This window comes from Pseudomicrostroma glucosiphilum (genome assembly GCF_003144135.1).
Source record: "Pseudomicrostroma glucosiphilum strain MCA 4718 unplaced genomic scaffold BCV69scaffold_7, whole genome shotgun sequence".
Classification (NCBI taxonomy): Eukaryota; Fungi; Basidiomycota; class Exobasidiomycetes; order Microstromatales; family Microstromataceae; genus Microstroma; species Microstroma glucosiphilum.
The window spans coordinates 722940-741019 of NW_020289919.1; the positions used below are offsets into that span (position 1 = coordinate 722940).

General features: G+C 55.4%; 7 protein-coding genes across 7 annotated transcripts; 2 read left to right on the forward strand and 5 right to left on the reverse strand.

The window, feature by feature from the left end:
• Nucleotides 1-286: 286 nt before the first annotated feature.
• On the forward strand, nt 287-5419 carry BCV69DRAFT_312734 (hypothetical protein; the record flags this gene model as incomplete). The annotated part of the gene is made up of 3 exons (XM_025494965.1): nt 287-3969; nt 4050-4476; nt 4556-5419. 3 exons carry the CDS (start codon nt 287-289, stop codon nt 5210-5212), a joined length of 4767 nt encoding a protein of 1588 aa, XP_025347951.1. The 3' UTR covers nt 5213-5419.
• Nucleotides 5420-5610: 191 nt separating this feature from the next.
• On the reverse strand, nt 5611-7734 carry BCV69DRAFT_293920 (putative DIC1-mitochondrial dicarboxylate carrier protein). The gene is made up of 3 exons (XM_025493851.1): nt 6901-7734; nt 6240-6816; nt 5611-6146 (listed from the first exon to the last, which is right to left on the reverse strand). Exons 1-3 carry the CDS (start codon nt 7266-7268, stop codon nt 6051-6053), a joined length of 1041 nt encoding a protein of 346 aa, XP_025347952.1. The 5' UTR covers nt 7269-7734; the 3' UTR covers nt 5611-6050.
• A 429-nt stretch (nt 7735-8163) lies between these two features.
• BCV69DRAFT_249234 (hypothetical protein) lies at nt 8164-9243 on the reverse strand (the record flags this gene model as incomplete). Its single annotated transcript, XM_025490333.1, has 2 exons — nt 8164-8621; nt 8703-9243. 2 exons carry the CDS (start codon nt 9241-9243, stop codon nt 8164-8166), a joined length of 999 nt encoding a protein of 332 aa, XP_025347953.1.
• A 1105-nt stretch (nt 9244-10348) lies between these two features.
• On the reverse strand, nt 10349-13331 carry BCV69DRAFT_199626 (putative ras GTPase-activating protein sar1). The gene is made up of 4 exons (XM_025489666.1): nt 12913-13331; nt 12687-12820; nt 12344-12589; nt 10349-12260 (listed from the first exon to the last, which is right to left on the reverse strand). The coding sequence occupies exons 1-4, from the start codon at nt 13238-13240 to the stop codon at nt 10458-10460; spliced, it is 2511 nt and encodes an 836-aa protein (XP_025347954.1). The 5' UTR covers nt 13241-13331; the 3' UTR covers nt 10349-10457.
• Nucleotides 13332-14335: 1004 nt separating this feature from the next.
• BCV69DRAFT_283012 (hypothetical protein) lies at nt 14336-14957 on the reverse strand. The gene is made up of 2 exons (XM_025492558.1): nt 14628-14957; nt 14336-14488 (listed from the first exon to the last, which is right to left on the reverse strand). Exons 1-2 carry the CDS (start codon nt 14950-14952, stop codon nt 14445-14447), a joined length of 369 nt encoding a protein of 122 aa, XP_025347955.1. The 5' UTR covers nt 14953-14957; the 3' UTR covers nt 14336-14444.
• Nucleotides 14958-15136: 179 nt separating this feature from the next.
• On the forward strand, nt 15137-16614 carry BCV69DRAFT_312738 (hypothetical protein). The gene is made up of 3 exons (XM_025494966.1): nt 15137-15268; nt 15352-15411; nt 15496-16614. The coding sequence occupies exons 1-3, from the start codon at nt 15155-15157 to the stop codon at nt 16528-16530; spliced, it is 1209 nt and encodes a 402-aa protein (XP_025347956.1). The 5' UTR covers nt 15137-15154; the 3' UTR covers nt 16531-16614.
• A 66-nt stretch (nt 16615-16680) lies between these two features.
• On the reverse strand, nt 16681-17970 carry BCV69DRAFT_270501 (hypothetical protein). Its single transcript, XM_025490927.1, has 3 exons — nt 17458-17970; nt 16981-17355; nt 16681-16887 (listed from the first exon to the last, which is right to left on the reverse strand). Exons 1-3 carry the CDS (start codon nt 17836-17838, stop codon nt 16741-16743), a joined length of 903 nt encoding a protein of 300 aa, XP_025347957.1. The 5' UTR covers nt 17839-17970; the 3' UTR covers nt 16681-16740.
• Between the last annotated feature and the right edge of the window lie 110 nt (nt 17971-18080).

Below are 18080 nucleotides of genomic sequence, written 5' to 3' on the forward strand. Positions count from 1 at the left end.
CGCACACGGAAAGAGGCGCGACGGGAGTGGAGGAGCACAATGGCAGGGCAATCAGCACACTGACCACTCCAAGTCATTCCGGCGGACGACAAGACGGACTGACGATGGACATTCCACCTCACCTCTGCAAAGGCTGCCTCTGCCCCTGTCCTTCCCTCTTCACCCTCTGTCCCCCCCTGCCACTTCCACCTCCATCATCCCCCCTTTCATTCCATTCAATTCACCTTAGACCACCTTTTCCCCTCCCACTATCCCGGCTGACAAGGCCACACTTACCCCCGCCGACATGCCTCCTCGTCGTCGGCCCCGCTTAGATCATCAGCCAGACCAAGACGATGGCCGCGGGCCCCCTAGCTCAGCACACTTCAGCGTAGAAAGCAAAGCAAGCGCCTCGTCGCCTCCCGAAGATCCCGCACGAGCCCGTAGCAAGTCAAAGACGGTCGAAGAAGAGGAAATTGAAGAGTCCAACGAGGACGAGGACGAAGAGGTCCAAGATGCAATCGGCCTGTGCACCTTCAAGTACCACCTGGGATCCAATTACAGAGTAGATCTCCTCAGGACTACAGGCTACACCACGCGACTGTTCCACTCCAGTAGCTACGAAGATGTCATCAGAGTCCTCCAGAAGTGGTACCCGGATGAAGAGCTGACCGAGGAGGCCGTGCCCCTGGCCGAAAGGCCTCCTGAGGCTTCCGGCAGTCAGCCGCCCTCTACGGCAGCACTCGTCGCTAATACACTTCTGAACACGCCCATCAAGCAGGAAAACTCTTCAGCCTCGTCTTCTAGCAAGACAGTACCCAGTCCTGCCCGCAAGCGCAAGTCGAAGCTTGATCCTTTCTACCTGGAGGCTGAGCTGATCGGAGGCGGCAAGCAGAGCGAAGCCGTCGGCGTAGGACGTCTGGCCATCATCGCTTACGCCCCCAAGGATGTAGCTCAGCGTCTCAACAACGAGTATAGGGCTGCTAAAGGCCCCGACTCAAAGGCCATCTCCCCGGATACTGTGCTCAACCTCGGCTACCTGGACTTGGCTTCCCCTCGCGACAAAGACCATCCTCTGAGAAACTTCAGCCCTTGCCTTATAGACCAGGAATGGATCATTCCGCGCAATGCATACATCATTCTTCAACGACCCTTCTTCTCTGACAGACAACTCTCACGTGGTTCCTCACACTGGCGTTCTCAGGACGCATACTTCGTCGACAACAAAGGCAGAAAGGTTTGGCACCTCATGGCGACGCTGTCAGTAGACTTTGTCCTTCCTACAAAGATGCTAGAGTATGGTCAAGTACCAGAGGAGGGAGGCATCGTCGCCAAGGCAAGACCAGGGGCAGGACGATTGAGGCGGTTCATTGCAGGCATTCTGAACTCGTCCCCCAACGACGTTCACGACGGCTGTTGTGCTCACATCGAGATCGACAGGAGCTACGCCACCGAAGACTGGTGGCGACCAAGACGTTATGGGAAAGCAAGTCAGCTGTTTTACACACTGCCCGAGCGTCAGCTCAGTTTACCGCTGCGCACAGTCGCCGACCTTAGGCCGCCGCCTCCTAGGCCTAAGATGAAGTCGACCAAGGCTGAAGAAGCGATACTGGAGAAGCCACAGCCTGCCAAGTCTGGGAGGAAGTCCATAGAGGAGGTATTACCCACTGATCCAATCGAGCGCGAGCATTACCTGCCACTGTCCGTGACCATCAACTCGCTGATGCGTGCCTGCCGACCTTCCGAGGAGGTTCCCACAGTAGAACCCCCCAAGGACATTGTTGCTACGCCTCTCTACAAGTTTCAGCAGCAAGCTCTGGCCTGGATGATCGCACGAGAGACATCAGTCGACGAAGACATTGGCATGCCCATGCCCCACTGGCTTCGCATCAAGACCAGGGGCATCGAGCTGTGTTCTTGCATCGAACAGTATTCCTTCGCCATGAAGAAAATTGGAGAAAGCTTCGAAGGAGCTCCACCGCCGTCGAAGAAAGCGCGGCGAGGCAGCAAGCGTTCGGCTGCTGGCCCATCCCAGCAGCATCTTCGTATGAGCGAGCAAAAGGCGAAAACAGACGCAAGGATCGAGGAAGAAAGGTCTCCTCGACACTTCTATATCGATGTGGTCACAGGCATGCTCAGCCGAACAGAGTTCTGTTTCTCCAGTCCGAACACTCCTGGTGGTATACTAGCCGATGAGCTTGGTCTTGGAAAGACGTTGGAAATTCTGTCTCTCGTTGCTGCGCACCAAAGGCCTGACTGCTTCGAAGATTACTCGCTCAGTGCCCGTATCATTGCTGAGAAGGCTCCGGAAGACAGGCCCGTCACTTCGGTTGCCACTCTCATCATTGCTCCCCAGGCGCTCTTGCCACAGTGGATTCAGGAATGTCAGCGACATCTGCCCACCTCTCCCATCCTCCTGTACGAGCCCACTTGGAAGGAGACTGACCCTCAAGGGGTCACCGTTGCAGAAATGGTGAGGAAACTAGAGGGAATCCTCATTGTCTTCGTGAGCTACGAAGACCTCTCAAGAGACTACTCGCGCAGTACGTGCGCAAAATACGACAATAGAATCGATCGATCTATTTCTCCTCTCTTGGAGGTGTTCTGGTGGAGAATCGTGGCGGACGAATCTCAGCTGTTTGCCGCCAAGGCAGCCAGCTCACCTTTGGCAAAGATGTGCAACGCGCTTTGGCGATCGAATTCGTGGTTGTGCAGCTCTACGCCTCTGAACCAGCCCAAAGATCTCAGTGCCATCTGTACCTACCTTGACATAGACCTCTTCAAGGCTCGTGCCGTCTTTGCTGAGCTGATCGAAGCTGCATTCTACCGAGGCGATGCCGAGTCGGTTCGCCGTCTCCGCGGTCTTTGCGCCAAGATCATGTGGCGACACGAGCGCGCTGACGTCGACGCGCAAATCGTTCTGCCAATGCATGAGGAGCTGGAGATTAAGGTGAAGGCGACTGGGCTCGAGCAGAGCATTCGCGAGAGGCAGTACACGAAGACGAGGGACACGATTGCCAGGGCTCTAACCAACGATCGGAAGCTGACAGACCCTGAGCTGGTCATGAATCTGAGGAAGCTGATCTCACATCCCTCCATTGCTCCTGACCTTGGCTACTCCAACATTGCGAGCTTCGAAAGCATCTTCAGACGGCTGGCTCGCAAGACTCAGGACGAGCTCAATGCTTGCAAAATCATGTATGCTGTCCAGGCTCTCGTCTCAAATGCGATGCGGAAGGCTTACGTCGACAAGGACATGGACACTGACTCCTGGGGAGACAACACGTATTGGCTCGAGGAAGGTCGCCACTTCAGCAAGGATGGTGTCGACATGCTCCTGCTACAGTCTGCCAAGTTCTGCGAAGACGCCATTGAAACCGATACCGTCCTCAGTGGTGAGACACTAAGTTCAGGAACCGAGCGTCAGACAGCGTTGCGCATCCCCGAAGCACTTTACTGGATCAAATTCGCCCTCGGAGAACCTGCCAGGCCCGTTGCCTATCTCGACCCAGATCGCGTCACCAATTTGACTTTCCGCAAGAAATTCGTGCAGGCAAGGGACGTGCCTGCCAGAAAGCAGAAATATTACCATCCAGTCGCCCGAGACGTAGGCACCGTCGAGGATCCCGCTTGGCTTGAGAAGATCGTAGGCACAGGCAAAGAATCGCAAGAAGCTGCGCTCAAGGCCATCAAAGGTCAAGGTGAGGGCACCGAGCCTGTCTTCGTTAACAGGCTTCGAGGAGGCAAGGATGGCGTCCGTGCAGAAGAGCAGATGTGGACCTGGATACCTAGACGAACCTTCGCAGCTATCCACAGCAAGGTCATGAGCATACAAGTGCAGATGACGAAGCTTCATGCCGAGCTCAGGTGGAACCGAAATCGACTAGCAGAGGTGCTCGGGCCAGAGAGCAAGGAGAAAGACAAAGACGAAGAAGGTGACGACGGCGAAGCTAGCGACGATCCTGATGAGGGCGGACATTGCCCAATCTGGTGAGTTGTATGGCAGGAAGGTGTCCGATCGAGGATGTGCAAATGAGACTGATAATACATTTATCCCTTTGGACTCCCAGCCTCGAAGAGCCTGTCATTGCAGGTGTACTTCCTTGCTTGCATTCAGCATGCTACCCATGTCTCGTCGAGATGTCGCGCAAGAACACCAACGAATGTCCCACCTGTCGCCGCCCCTACAAGGGCGTAGACGACATCACACAGGCAGTCAAGGGCACGAATCAGGACAATACTGATCTCCGCGCTCTCGATTACGGATCCAAGATCAACTGCATCGCATCCGAGGTCAAGACCCGGCTGGCAAAGGATCCCACGACCAAGGTTGTCATCTTCTCCCTGTTCAGCAAGATGTTGAACAGAGTCTACCAGAGCTTGACCGCTATTGGACTGCAGTGTGCTGTCTTCGCGGGCCCCTCGACTGCTCAGCAGGAGGCTCTGACCAATTTCAGAGATGAGACTGGTCCTCCTGTCTTGCTTTGCCCTATGAAGGTGAGTATGTGCGAGACACTAGACAGTCGTGCTCTTGCTTCTCCTCTGACCATCAATTGCTGCTCTCTCAAACTATCAGATGAGCGAAGGAGCGGCTGGCTTGACGCTCAACTTTGCCAATGTCGCCATCATTGTCGAGCCAGTCCTCAACGAAGCGCTCATGACGCAAGCCATCGGTCGTATCAACCGTATCGGTCAGACACGCCCCACTACGACGCTCAAGATGGTCGCGGAAGACACTATTGAGGAGCGCATCGTCCAGCTAGCCAAGAGACGAGCTGCAAGCGAGAGACCAGTAGCGAATGCTGAGGCAGACACCCTCACCAAAGATGAGCTGGCCTGGCTCTTCGATATTGATGTGGAACAGGAAAGACAAGCACAGTTCAGGTTCAGACCGGCAGCCCCGCAGCTGAACCTCGACGATGTACCGCGACTCGATAACGGAAATCCTGATGCTCCCGTCCGTGTCGGTGAGCGAGGGCTCCAACGCCTCGCGGATGCAGGCATTTTCGGAGACGGCGCCCCGGACCTGGACATGGACGACCCTTTCGTTGAAGGCGAAGACGACGATGGGCATCTCCTCCTCATCGACGACCACTTTGATGCCCTCGCTTTTGATAATCTAGACGACGAACATGACGACGACAGCGAAGACGATAGCGAGGATGAGGGGTATGACGTTGAGAATTTGGCCGACCTTCCTGGCGATGGTGGCTACTTCGATCGCCGCGAGTAGAAGGTCCTCGGGAAGCTGTCAATAAAAGGAGCGGCTCTCGCAGAGGAAAAACGAGACCAAGCCTTTTCAAAGGCTCGAACAATAAGGAAGATGAATACGACACTACACGTTACGCTACGCTACGCTACGATACGACGACGGCAAACAGACCAGACGACAGAGCGAGAGGCTCCACTATCCGTTCCCACTTCTTGTTAGAATCTTGTACCATTACGACCACCAGACCACCATGTACTCCATTACGACCCTCCCTCGCTCGCACAGCACACAGCTATTGTCAGCTCAGCTCAGCTCAGCTCAGCTCAGCTCAGCTCAGGCCAACTCAGATCTGGTCCATTTCCCCTTCATCCGTCACGCATTTCTCCATACATACATCCAGACACCATGACACTCAATGTAGATTTCCACATGTAAATCAGCGCGGCGTGCGTGTGAGCATGAGCGTGAGCGTGAGTGTGAGAGTGAACATGATAGATACTTTGGCGAATAAGTCAAGGTGATGCATTGCTGTGTTTGAAGTCTACGATGCGTCCGGCTGCTTCTGTCTTCGTTTCAATGTGGAAAGTGACAGGGATGTCTCTGTTTCTGCTTCAATGTGGAAAGTGACAGGGATTGGGGGAATCTTTGTGTTGTTGTTTTTTTTTGAAATGTGCACATTTGTAGAGTCTGAACGTGTAGCTCTGAGCAGGGTGGGTACGAGAGCCCCTGCTCTTTCCTCCTTCCTCTCTTTTGAAGCCCTTTTGTCCCTCCTGGCTGAAAGTAGGTCGTCACTTTGAATGTGATTGGCTTCTGATGCTGACTTGGCTCAGGAGTCTGAACATTTCGTGTGAACCTAATCTCACCGGAGAGCTCCCTCTGTGGCCGCTCCGGTCTTTTGCCTTTGCCAGTCGACAAAGGCCTTCATCTTCTCCAAGGTGATGAAGATGATGATCGTCTGTACCATAGGTAGCAGGGGAAATAAGGGGCGTGTCAGTACTTGCTACATGGTGAGCAGTCAGACCGCGTCATCCTTCAGCGCAAGACTCACATTCGGACTCAAACGAATCCAAGCTGGACTCCACCCCCTGAATAGGAACCCAATCCCTTCCTGCTTGACAGATTGCCGTAGCTTATCCACCACTGCTGCTGCTCCTCCATCTGCAGCCATGATCCTCGCCTTGATCACGTCGGCCGGACTACACACTGTTGTAGCTACTGTCCCTGCCAGGAAACTCGAAGAAAAGTGTAGCCAGGTCCCTTCCTTGTAGTACCCCGAGTCCAGAAGGGCAGTCTTGAAGAGATCATACGTGGCTAGCTGACTAGCGTTCATTAGCACTGCACGAGTGACATTGGGTACGATACCACGGAAGAGGGAGCCGATGCCTTCTTCGCGAGCCATGACTACAACACCGCTCAGGGCATTCGAGTAGCCAAAGCGTTGCTCTTTTGGCTTGAGCACATCAGAGGTCATCCGCACTAGGAGGACATCGGCCCAGTTACCTGCTACACCTCCCACGGCGCCTGCTGCACTTGCACATAGACCCATCTTCCATGCTGGGAGGTTCTTCTGGCCAGGGGGAAGCGTACGGGAAGCTCGCTCCTTGAGAGCATCGTACACGCCGAACCTACACCGTCGTGGGAAGATGACTTTGCTTATCAGCTATCCGCCGCCAGATGCCCCTGCGTTGTGCTCACTGCCTTTGACTCACCTGACAAGACTATAACTCATCTGTCTACTCAAACTCGCCGTCAATCCTACATAAAGTCCGGACACTCCTTCTGCCTTTGCCGTCCTAGCAAGAGCAGAAAACATTCCCTGTTTACTCGATGCATTCTGCATGCGAGTCTTGACTACATCTAGTGGGTGGGTAAAGCAGGCTGCAAAACTTGCTGCTAGACCACCTAGATAAAAGGGATAGGGACGTGAAGCGGAAGAGGAAGAAGTCTTTTTTGCTTGAGAGGGGAGGGGTGGAGAACGCAGAGAGGGGATGGAGGAGGCAGGGGGAGGGCTGGCTGATTCCAGGGATGTTGAAGGCGGGGGTTTTGAGGAAGAGGAGGAGGCGAAGGAGGAGGCCATATTGCAAGAGGTAGTAGACGGAGCAATCGGGAAAGGGCGTGGTCGTACTGCAGCTAGTCTAGTTAGGGCAGGGGACTGCTATAGTCTGCCGAGGATGCGAGAGACTAAAGGAGCGTAAGAGGGAGATACGAGTCTGTCCCTGGAAATGCTTGCAATTGAGGATACGGTATCTCCACTGGTGTAGCTTGCAATACAACTGAGCTTGACCGCCTCGATGCAGCGTATATGCGGATCTGCAGAGAGGTCGGCGTGACTCGGCGAAAGAGGAAGAGGAGGAAGGGGAGGACCCGCAAAGTATTGAAGAAGGGCAGCGAGCACTCTGCTCTACTCTACTATACCAAGTTCAGCTCGTGGCTATAGCTCTAAGCTATCTCAGGCTCCTCTTGATGTTAGGTCGTCGTTGGAGATGTGGATCTGCGTACCTCTCCTCTCCTCTCCTCTACTCTACCTCCCCGTGTGTGCCCTGCCCTGCAAGATAAAAATTGAGCCGAGCCCGAACCCTTCCCTTCCGGACTCGACTCGACTCGACTCGGCTGGCTGCAGGAACCCCCCCGCCCCATGCCTCAGTCCTCCCGTTTTTCCCGGAGTCGGAAGCGGAACAGGCGGCACGTCTCGGGAGTAGCAAGGGTCTAAGAGGTGAAGGAGGTCAAGAAGTACAGCTCGGCCCGGGCGTGAGGGTTCATTGTGAATGTGTAGATAGAGATTCCGTGACATTTGGATGAAGAAAGGATGTGGACATGTGCGTCGATGTGTGTGTGTGTAAGTGTCTGGGTACATACAGAAAGGTCTAACCCCACCTCCAATTCCAGGGACGCAGGCTCTTGCGAATCAGCAGAGCTGCCAATGGCTCACCAAAGACGCTCCTCCGACCCAGAGCGAACCAGCCTGAGACCACTCAATGGCCATGCCCAAAGAGCATCTGCAGACTTCTAGGTAGGATCGCTCCTACCAGAAGCACCAGTATGCGCCCCGCGCGACCCAGCGTCTGTCTCTCCACTGCAATTGTCATCCGCACGCCAGAGCGTCGCTCATCTCCCTCGTCCAGCTCGTCTTCACTCCCCTCTCCTCCTTCCCCTGCGGCCGATTGCGTCACGCCTGCGCCCGAAGCCGAGCCAATGGGAAGATGCACCGTGTGTACATCCGCACTGTGGCTCGCTAACTCATGCACGGCGTCTAGGGCGACAAATAGGAAGGAACCGGCTGAAAAGGTCAGGGCGGTCCCTACGTGCTTGCCTGAAATGCCACCACCGCCGCTGCCGCCTTCGTGGGTAGCTGTGAAAGTTGAGTCTGGAGTGAGGAGGGCTGAGGCCGAGGAGGGCTCTGTTGTGAAGAAGACGGAGAGGAGCAGGTAGGCTGGAGGAGATGTGCAGTCGGGACGTCAGCTCTGTAGTCTGTGCTACCAAGGGGCGTCTCGGCCCTGCGGCTGCCACTTACTGGTCAAAGCACCCAAAGGGGTCGCAAGACTGAAGATCCCCATCGCTCGTCTGATATCACTCCGCGACAGACGTTGTGACAGTAGCAGTGAGCAAAGTCCAAAAGCTGCCGGCGCCTTGTGAATCATGATTGCTCCCACGACTACTAACTTCAGTCCCTCGTCTTTGCTGGCAGAGCTAGCTCCCATGGCAATTCCATCGCAGGCGGCATGGATGATCAGACCTGCGATGGAGGTAAAGGCTCGCCGGAGACCTCTTGATGGTGAGAGTCCTAGACCCCCTCCTCCACTGCCATCGCTTCCGGCACTACCGCTGTTGTAGGAGCCGCCTCGGCCACTTCTAGAGGAACGCCCATGCGGAGATGAAGGTGGTGATCGATCTATTGCCCCAAACCCACCCCTGTTCGGCGACTGCACCACCGCAAGAGTAGTGGTATCGGTAGGTGAGACTGGCAGACCATCAAATCGACTCAGTCCATGACTGGAATTCTGCTTCGTTGCTTCCTCGAGTCCCTTGGGCGCTATCACTGAGCTGGATCGCATAAGTACGAGCGATTCCGGTCTGGTCAAGCGGTGGATCGGTCTAGAAGGGTCGTGCGTGTGGTGCTGATGAGGTCCAGAATGGGAGCGCCGTCTGGATGCATGTTGGGATGAAGTGGAGATGCCCGAACCTGGAACTGAATGTTCCTCATCGTGTTGAAAGTCGTGCGAATGAGAACCAGGAGCCATAATTTGGTCGATGACGAACATCACTAGCGCCCCTGTGAGGAAGCTGACCGCGAGGAGATTCTCGGGCTCCATACTCGCCAGACCCTCTTTACCATGTACATGGCCAGGATGATCCTCTCCCCCTCCGCTGCCTTCCTCACGGAAGATTGTTCCTGCTCCTTCGGGTAGAACGACTGAGCAAGCTGCGCCTAGTAGCAATCCAGCTCCTCCCACCTCTAAAAGACGTAGTGTCAGGCGGGAGAGACGGAGTGTCAAGGGTAGCATTCCAAAGAGGAATGTGGACACTCCCATGCTGATGGAGAGGATGGACAGGGATGCCAACGGACCCATGATGGGCCCCTTTTTGGTGGTGGGAAGGGGAGATGATGGAGGATCAATCGAGGTTGCTGTGTCGGCAAAGAGGCGGACCTCTCAGGGGAGCTATATTTGCCAACGTCGCTTGGCGAGAGAGTGGAGTAGGGGCTCGGGCTCGGGTCGGAGCGCGCTGGGCGTGGCTTGGCCTTGAATTCCGCCCTGGGTGGTGCATAAAGCACGGAAGTACGTCGACAAAGGCAACGAGGATGAGATGGTGATGGGCCATCGATAAAGAACAATCTGCAGTGACTCTTTCCTTCCGTAATCGCAATCCCTGCCGCCCTTGCACTCCTGCTCTCGCTCGCTCGATGCTACAATTGGAGACTGGGTATGTTTATTTCCAGGAGATCAAGGTGAGCATGAACGAGAACTAGAGTCAAAGAGAGAGAAAAGCCAAGTAATGAAGAGGAAGAAGAAGAAAGAAAAGGAATTGGAGATGAGTGAGAAGGGGGGCTAATCTCTTATTTAGAGCGACCGGATAGAGTAATACGAGACAAGAGGAGAGAGAATCACACAGGATGCGACTACAACAAGGGTGATTAGAGGTAACAGATGCTGCTTTACCGTTCTTTCGAAAAATTCGCGATCGGGAGGAGCGCCGCTTCCTCTCCTGACGATGACGCTTGCTGAAGAACCAGTCACCCTGTTTGCTGGCTCCACCTTGCCTGGTAACCTCAGGCCTTCCGTTTCGCAAAGGTCTTGTTCAGCAGTCCGAGGATCTTGTTGACGTTGAGCTGCACGTACTCTAGGTCAAGAGTCTGCACATCATCCTTTTGCTTCTCGAGCAAATCGTCCAGCTTCAAGTCCATCTCCAGGATGGCCTTGTCCCTGCCCTTGTAGTGGAGAGCAATGAGGAAAGTCCCGGGTGAAGGAGAAGTGATGATAAAGTAGATGTTCGACTGCCGGTTCTCTGGAACCGTCGATTCGACTATGATGCCATCCTTCTCCATCTGGGCGTGGCTGAAGCGGTACGGACCGAGTACTTGCGACTTGCCCTGTTTCTTCTCTTTGCCGCCAAAGGCAACCACGCCCACGCCTCCTGCAGCCTTGTCCTTGCCAGAACCAGAGGTCATCCTCACATTCTGGAGGTAAGACTTGTACGTATCCAGCTGTGAGCGGAGGTAGTTGTTGTGGCCCACGATCGTCTTGTAGACGCTTTCCAGTGACCGCATCTCCTGCATGATCTTGTCCCTCATATTACCCAGGTGGGCCATTTCACTCGCCACTTCGTCGGTCATCAGTGCGTACCCATCGCGCCTGTCCACGACCTTCATTTCCTCTAGCTCCCTCAGCATCTCCTTGACTTTGATGCCCTTTCTCACCAATGTAGCATCCTTGGTCGTAGCAGCGCGCTCCGCAATGGCCGGTAGGTTGAGTGGCTTCTTGTCCGCCAATTGAGGGATCGATCGGATGAGGGAGACAAAGATCGACTTGGCCTCCATGTAGAGCAGATCGTTCTGAGTGACATTGTTGTCGCCAATGAAAGCCGATGTGAGGTCAGAGATCGGTGTTTCCCAGCGACTGAACAGTGGCAGCTCAACAGTGCGGTTCTCTTTACGAGCGACCTGGCTCGGAGAGCCGGCCAGCTCACCGACCAAGATCCTCAGATGATGTTTCTCGTTTGGCGCTAGGACATCGAGGTGTTGAGCCACGAGCGAGTGGGTATTGTACAGCTCATTGAGTGTGATCTGGATCTGCAAGTCCTTCTTAGAGAGGGCCATGTACTGGTCCATCTCCAGGGTATCGTAGAAGTCCCCGACGTCGGCGAGGGAGTGTAGGAACTGGTTGATGCGAGTCTTGTTCTGCTCCACAAAGGGGTTGAGTGACATCATGTATTGCTCCTTGGCGTAGCTTGGCTTATTGGCCAGGTTCTGCAGCAGCTTGGCGATCAACGTCAACGTCCTCCGGGGATGCTTGGCCGGTGGTCCGTCAACGAGCATATATGCTTGAGGGGTAACGATGGCCGGGTTGATGAACCGCAAGAAGAAGAAGCCACCAATGAGGGAGCAGATAGCAAAGTCGGTAGCGTCAGGGTACTTGCGCTTCGTCAAAGAACGAATCTGCTTGCAGATCCATCTGATACCATAAGGAACCTCATCGAGTGAGTTGATGATCGTCGAGAGAAAGCTGTTGGCGATCTCCATCAGCATTGTCAGACGAGGCGCAATGATGGCTTGCACATCTGCATTCTCTTGCGCAACTTCAGGCGTGACACTGCGAGGCAAATCGGCGGGCAAGGTCCCAGTGTCTTCTTCGATTTGGCTGATCATCTGCTCATACACCTTGAGGGGATTGACCTCCAGGTTAAGATCCTTGTGCTCGATCAGGGAGTTGATGCGTTCGGCGAGGACCGTCTTGAGATAGCTCTGTCCGGGACCTCTCCGGGTATAGGTGGTCATCATTCGAGAAACGGGAGTGTTGGCTCTTAGCAAAGAACCAAAGTCGGTCGCAGTCTCGAATTGCGCCGAGAGGACAGACTGGTGGGGCATAAGCGTCGCCGATGGGTCAGTCTTGCACGGCGCCTCAGCGTTGTTGCCTTCTGTGTGCGCGCCCGACTCACCTGGAACATTGTGAGGAGCAGATGCTCTTCTCGACTCTCATATTGGTTTCCGTACAGCGTAAACATGACCGTTTGCAGTAGCGTGTCAATTTCTGACAGGCTGACAAGACGACAGAGGGCGGCAATGTGACGGGGTTCTGTCTGAAGCAGGAAGAAAAGATTGCCGTACTGCTGCGTCTTGCGATCGTCCAACACTGTTCCTGGCGGCTGTTCGGCCTCTTCGAGAGTGCTGGCTACTTCGCTCTGCTGAGAGATGGGAGTGAGGTCGAAGATGACTAGTCGCGTGAGCAATCTCTCTCGTGCTATCAGTAGCCTTGGCGATACTACTATTTCTCCGACTCACCTCATCCAAAGCCATGCGGTTGGCAATGAGCAACGCGATCCGACTGTCGAGATATCTCACGTCCCTCTCCAAGACAAAGTTCTTCTTTGACTGGGCCGATATCCTTCCCTTGAGCTCTCGCAACCGCTTTTGCGCTGAGAAACAATAGTGGGGCCCCGCAAGAGGGAAGATAAGTGAGCTGCTTGTCTCGGCGGCGACTGTTGTGGCGAGACGAGTTTTGACTCACCTCTGGCTAAATCGTCCTCTACGTCCACATCTTGCTCGGCTACCATGGAGTACAGTGCGGTCACGCTATACCTGTTCGTGTTCCTCTGTCCACTCATCGAACCTCCCGTCTCCCTCCTCTGCGGCAGACCTCCCGTGGTGGACACACTTCCACTTCTGCTAAACGTACTGCTCGCCTCACCCAATTGGCTGCGACTTCCACTGGCTAATGACCCTTCGCGCACATCTGGAGACGGGGGTGCAACGAGGGAGCCCGAGTGACTACCATTGTTGCTTCCCCCCGAAGGGTTGAGGCTGTAGAGGGGTTGTTGCCTCTGAGTCGCGCTCATGGTAGAGGACACGTCGGGGTAGATGGCCTGTGATGACGCTGCAGGGGTTCAGCGATGACGGTCTGCGACCGAGATGAGGGCAAGAGATCAATATCGATCTCACTGGTAGGGATAGCGTTTGGGCTTCCCGCAAGAGGTGAGACGATGTGAGAGTTACGCGTTGATCAATTGATGGGCGATGATCAATGAGCCCTACGTTGGCCGATGTTGCTGGTTGAGACGCACGTGAGCGATGCGATGGGAGGTGTCCAAGGTGATGGAGTCGTGGTGGTAGTGAGATGCGCGAGGAAAGCAGTGAAAGAGTGTGAGTGTTGGTCGGGGGGAGGACAAGGCAAAGAGGCTGACGCTCGCGAGTGTGAGCAATCGCTTGTCGTCGTGAGATAGAGGAGAGGATGTGTGTGGTGTGATGGTAGGATGCAGAGGTGAGTACGTCTTCTGGGTGCGTGGAAGTGCGTGGTAGCAACAATGGTACGCGGGCTGGCTGGCACGACAAAGGAGAGCCACCCCCGGCACTGGCCGTGGTGTGTGTGTGGGGGGAAAGGACGCCAGGCAGCAGAACCGAGCCACGGAAGCGCGGCGTGTGTGCGCCCTTGTGCGTGCGCCTGCGTGCAAGTCTGCCCCATCTGGGCGCAGCTGAGACAATGGCCGGCCAGCTGCTGCCCTCTGTCTCCTTGTCCTGACCTGGACCTGGGTGCACCACGCCCACCCTGAGACATAGATCACCCGCACATCTCACGCCCATCTCGCATGCAGGGCAGCTCAAGGGATCAATGGCGAGATGAGCTTGAACATTGCACAAGGCGGGTCGAGTGCTGGTACAGGACTAGTCAGCAGGAATGGCATGCGCATCAAGCAGGATAGACAAGACTTCTGAGGGAATACTCCCGCGTGACAGGACAAACTGGCACGAGGTCTGCGTAGTAACTATTGCTCAATGCCAGACGGGCACACGGCCGGAGAGAAAAATGACTAGATGCTATTACATTGTTTGACTCTGTAGACGCAGAGGTGAAAGATATACGACTGAGACACCGTTGAAAGAGACAAAAATCCGTCCTGGTCTGCGAGAAAGTACCCGGACATGCCACTGCGCTCGTTCCGTAGCGAGAGCTGCATCGTCAATCTCTGTAGGCTGTCCGTTGTGTACGCATTGAAGAACTCGGATGCCTGACTTGAAAGAGCTGTGAAATAGTCTACCTTCTCATCACCTCTTTCCCTTGGACTTCATAGCAGCACGACGACCTTGACCTGAAGTGACCGAGCGATGAGGGGAGGGAGGAGAGTGAATGAAGGTCAGCAAACATCATGACTATGCTTCTCCATCTTTAACAGCCCACAGCATATCGACTGCCGCATCTCTCTGCCAGCCAGGCCTCTGTCCACTTACCCTTCTTAGGCGGTCCCTTGCCCATCTTCTTCCGCCTCTCCACATCCTCCAACCTCTGCCTCTCCCTCGGGTCCATCAAAAGTAGTCCCCTCTCCACTCCTTCTTGTCCCCATATCCTCTCTCCAAGACCCTTGAGCTTCAGTGTGGGTGGGTAGTACTCCAGCATCGAGGGACCCTTGAGAGGAGCTTTGAGGAACTTTGCACCAGTGCGGATCCCGCCGGGCGCGCTTGCCGGTGGAGGAGGAAGGGTCTGGAAGATCTGTGAGCGGAGAGTGGCAAGACGACGCAGCGCTGCTACTGCCGTCGAGGAGGAAGACGAGGCCATCAGGTGCGATGGTTGTGAGTGTCGAATATACGCGAGTGATGGCGATGAGACGAAAGGACGCCGACATTGGAGGCCTCGCATTTTTCGAGCCACCCGCCGATGCGGGAGCGGGGTTTGAAAATTGTGTGCGGACGACGACTTGGCCCTTGCACTTCTTCCTAGACGAGCTTCTCTCCTGCCGCTACACTCCCCTCATTCGAACATGGCTCGTCCTCAGCATGGAGGCAAACGGAAAAGGGGGGGCGAAGAGAGAGGTCAAAAGAAGAAACAATGGAGAGCAGCCGATACGAACTGGACTGGACATGGTATCTTCATGGTGAGCAGTCGCGCTGGACAAGACTGGAGGTGAGGTCCGCACATACAGATGGCGGCTTACCATGCCTGCTTCTCGCCCTTTAGACATGTCCAAGAGGCAAGGAGCGCAAAGCTGCCAACGAGCTGATAGAGATTCTGACAGATGTGAGCCGAGAGGAGAGCATTAGTGAAGAGCATGGGTCAAGTTCTGATCTCACCGGCCTCCGTGCCGCAACCCTATACCCTCAGACTGCCGCCTCGCTCTACCCAAACCTGGACCTTTCGCAGCTGCCGATTCCCATCAGACCGCCCAAGGCTGTGGACGCAAATGTTGATGACGGAGACGATGATGACTTGAGAAACGGACCGACCTTGCCAGCGGCCGGTACGTCTCCAGTGGAGGCTATACCTAGCACGAGTTCACAAGAGACGAGGCAAGCAGAGGCATCTTCTAGCAAGCTGCCAGAGCCGGCAAAGATAGAGCAGGTCGCGCCCACTGCGAAAGCAACTAGTATTGAAGATGAGCTACGAGCAGAGCTGGCTAGTCTTCGTGAAGCAGACTCAAAGACGTTCGGCAAGCGGAAAGCGCCCCAGCAGCAAGGCAAGGGCCAAGAGGGCGGGGAGGGTGGGCAAGAGAAGCCAGCCACAGCCCCAGCCTTCCGACTGATGGAGACGGGTACAGAGTGCCTCGTCTTCATTGGCGTGCACCATGTCCTGGATCCTTTTGACCTCTGCGACACCTTCCTGAGCGAAGTGGAGCGCACCGGCGAAGCTCGCAGCCGCATCATCAGTCGTCTCTCCCCGGTCGCAGGACTCTGTCTTGCCAATCACCAAGAGCTAGACCTCTTTGCGCGTAAGGTCCTCCCAAGGTTCTTCCCCGCCGACGGCGCCGGGACATTCAAGATCGACCCGCGGATCCGCTCGCACAACACCCTCAGTCGCACAGAAGTCATCGAGCTTACAGCTCAGGCTATTCCCCGCTCCCCGGCAGGCGGAGGCGGTGGCGGGGGATGGAGGGCAGATCTGAAAAAGGCAGAGAAGTGGGTGGTGGTGGAGATTCACAAGGCCCAGGCGGGTATTGGAGTCCTTTCGAATTATGTGCGATTTTGCAAGATGAACCCGCTGGAGCTGGCGAATAGTATCAAGACGAAGAGGTTGGAGGGGCAGGATGGCGGTGGGAAAGGAGCGCAGGCTGTGCAGGAATCAGCAGCAGCAGGGGGAGAGGAAGTGCCGAAGACTGAGGAGCGAGATCGCCCGGCGGCAGAGACGGCGGCTCCTATCTGAGGCAACGGCTGCCAAGTCCAGCCCGACATTTGCAATAGCAAAACAAACTGGATTGATTAGAGGGGCTGCTCCTTCTTTGAGCCCACGATTGATATATTTGTGTCTAGTGGACATGCTGCACTATCGACCAAGGTCTAGCTACGCTTTCCCCCCTTTTCCCCACCTTCCGACCCCTCCTGCTACTCTCTCCTGCCCCCGGCCCCCTCCAGCTCAGATCAAGTCATTTGTGATCTCGGGTCCACACCACTGAATCATGTCCTTTACCCACTTCTTGAGGTGCTCATGCTCAAACCAAATTTCCCTCGTGGCTGCGTCGCCTGCACTGCGCGTGTAGCAGTACCAGCCGAAGAGGCAGGCCTGGAAAGAGGGGTAGAGAGAGAGATGGAGATAGAGACTTGGTCAGTATAGGGCAAGGAGCTCACAGCTTTTCAAGTGCCCCTTTGAACTCACATCAGCATGACTCGGTAGCTCCGTCCCCGCTAGCCACCTGTTGCCCCCACTCTGCACACTCCCCGCATCAGCCTTGGCCGCCTCGCACGCCAGACTGCTTTCCACGATCCCCAGCATCTTCTTTGCACTCTGTACATGTCCCTCCTTCTCCTCTTCTCCTAGTCCACTCAGACGTCCAAAACGAGCTTGACCGATCTTGGAGTCGATGAAGTACTCGCGGGAGGGCTCGTCGAGCTTTTGGGCAATTTGAGGGATGGTGAGAGCTCCGATATGCGGGGCGAGGAGCTTGCCGAACTCGTTTAGAGAGGCGGCATAGGACTTCACGGCTGAGTTTGGGAAGAGGAGGAAGCCGCGGGGATGCTTGGCTTCGAGATACTGCGAAGGAGTGAAGAGGGTCATAGTCCGAAGGGAGGGTTGCTTTCAGCCTTCTGATAGAGCGGAACAGTGTATCTCTGCACTCTCAGCTCGCCCACTCACCTCGGCAATCTTCCAGCTATCGGTCAAGTGACTTCCATCACTCAGCTCTAAGCTCGGTACCGTCACTCCCTGTCCGATGCGCTTCTCCAGATCTCTTCGCACTTGGACGAAACTCAATCTTTGTCTTTCATATCCTACCCCAAGCAGCTTGAGGTCGATGATGGACTTCATGCAGTGTGGTGAAAAGGCGAGGGTGCCCCCAACCTCGTTGGTGAGGTCAAAGAGGACGAGTCCGTCCGTCGAGGCAGAGAGGCTTCGGGAAGTCTTTGTTGAGAGAGGAGGTTGCGGTCTTTGCGGCTGTGGCTCTGCGGGAGGGGCTTCGAGCGTAGAGCCGTCCTCTCCGGCGTGCTTGGTCTCGGCGAGGTCAGTAGCGGATGACATGTCAGGTGGTAGATGGGATGAAAGTCGTAGTGTTGTCGTGAAGTGTGCTTGTATGGGTCGAGGTGGCGGCAGTGTTGTGCTCGTGAAGCTCCTCGAGTAGGAAGCACTGCCGGCAAAGAGCAACGTCCAAAGGCTGCGAATGTGGAGAAGCTCACGCACAACGGAAGCAGAGCCCAGCCAAGACGGAAGCAGAGGCGGAGGCAGGCCACAGCCCCGCGCGAAAGACAGGCAGCCACGCCAAG

What these genes read in the sequence shown, in the direction of transcription:
- BCV69DRAFT_270501 (XM_025490927.1), bottom strand. Translation starts at nt 17,838, where the DNA reads ATGTCATCCGCTACTGACCTCGCCGAGACCAAGCACGCCGGAGAGGAC. An exon ending in ATAGCTGGAAGATTGCCGAG is followed by an intron (nt 17,356 to 17,457) that starts GTGAGTGGGCGA and finishes ACTCCTTCGCAG; the next exon opens with TATCTCGAAGCCAAGCATCC. An exon ending in AGCTACCGAGTCATGCTGAT is followed by an intron (nt 16,888 to 16,980) that starts GTGAGTTCAAAG and finishes CCCTCTTTCCAG; the next exon opens with GCCTGCCTCTTCGGCTGGTA.
- BCV69DRAFT_283012 (XM_025492558.1), bottom strand. Translation starts at nt 14,952, where the DNA reads ATGGCCTCGTCTTCCTCCTCGACGGCAGTAGCAGCGCTGCGTCGTCTT. An exon ending in CAAGGGACCGCCTAAGAAGG is followed by an intron (nt 14,489 to 14,627) that starts GTAAGTGGACAG and finishes CGGTCACTTCAG; the next exon opens with GTCAAGGTCGTCGTGCTGCT.
- BCV69DRAFT_312738 (XM_025494966.1), top strand. Translation starts at nt 15,155, where the DNA reads ATGGCTCGTCCTCAGCATGGAGGCAAACGGAAAAGGGGGGGCGAAGAG. An exon ending in CTGGACATGGTATCTTCATG is followed by an intron (nt 15,269 to 15,351) that starts GTGAGCAGTCGC and finishes CTCGCCCTTTAG; the next exon opens with ACATGTCCAAGAGGCAAGGA. An exon ending in TGATAGAGATTCTGACAGAT is followed by an intron (nt 15,412 to 15,495) that starts GTGAGCCGAGAG and finishes CTATACCCTCAG; the next exon opens with ACTGCCGCCTCGCTCTACCC.
- BCV69DRAFT_199626 (XM_025489666.1), bottom strand. Translation starts at nt 13,240, where the DNA reads ATGAGCGCGACTCAGAGGCAACAACCCCTCTACAGCCTCAACCCTTCG. An exon ending in AGAGGACGATTTAGCCAGAG is followed by an intron (nt 12,821 to 12,912) that starts GTGAGTCAAAAC and finishes ATTGTTTCTCAG; the next exon opens with CGCAAAAGCGGTTGCGAGAG. An exon ending in TGCTCCTCACAATGTTCCAG is followed by an intron (nt 12,261 to 12,343) that starts GTGAGTCGGGCG and finishes ATGCCCCACCAG; the next exon opens with TCTGTCCTCTCGGCGCAATT.
- BCV69DRAFT_293920 (XM_025493851.1), bottom strand. Translation starts at nt 7,268, where the DNA reads ATGGCCTCCTCCTTCGCCTCCTCCTCTTCCTCAAAACCCCCGCCTTCA. An exon ending in ATGAGTTATAGTCTTGTCAG is followed by an intron (nt 6,817 to 6,900) that starts GTGAGTCAAAGG and finishes ACGACGGTGTAG; the next exon opens with GTTCGGCGTGTACGATGCTC. An exon ending in GGATTCGTTTGAGTCCGAAT is followed by an intron (nt 6,147 to 6,239) that starts GTGAGTCTTGCG and finishes CCTATGGTACAG; the next exon opens with ACGATCATCATCTTCATCAC.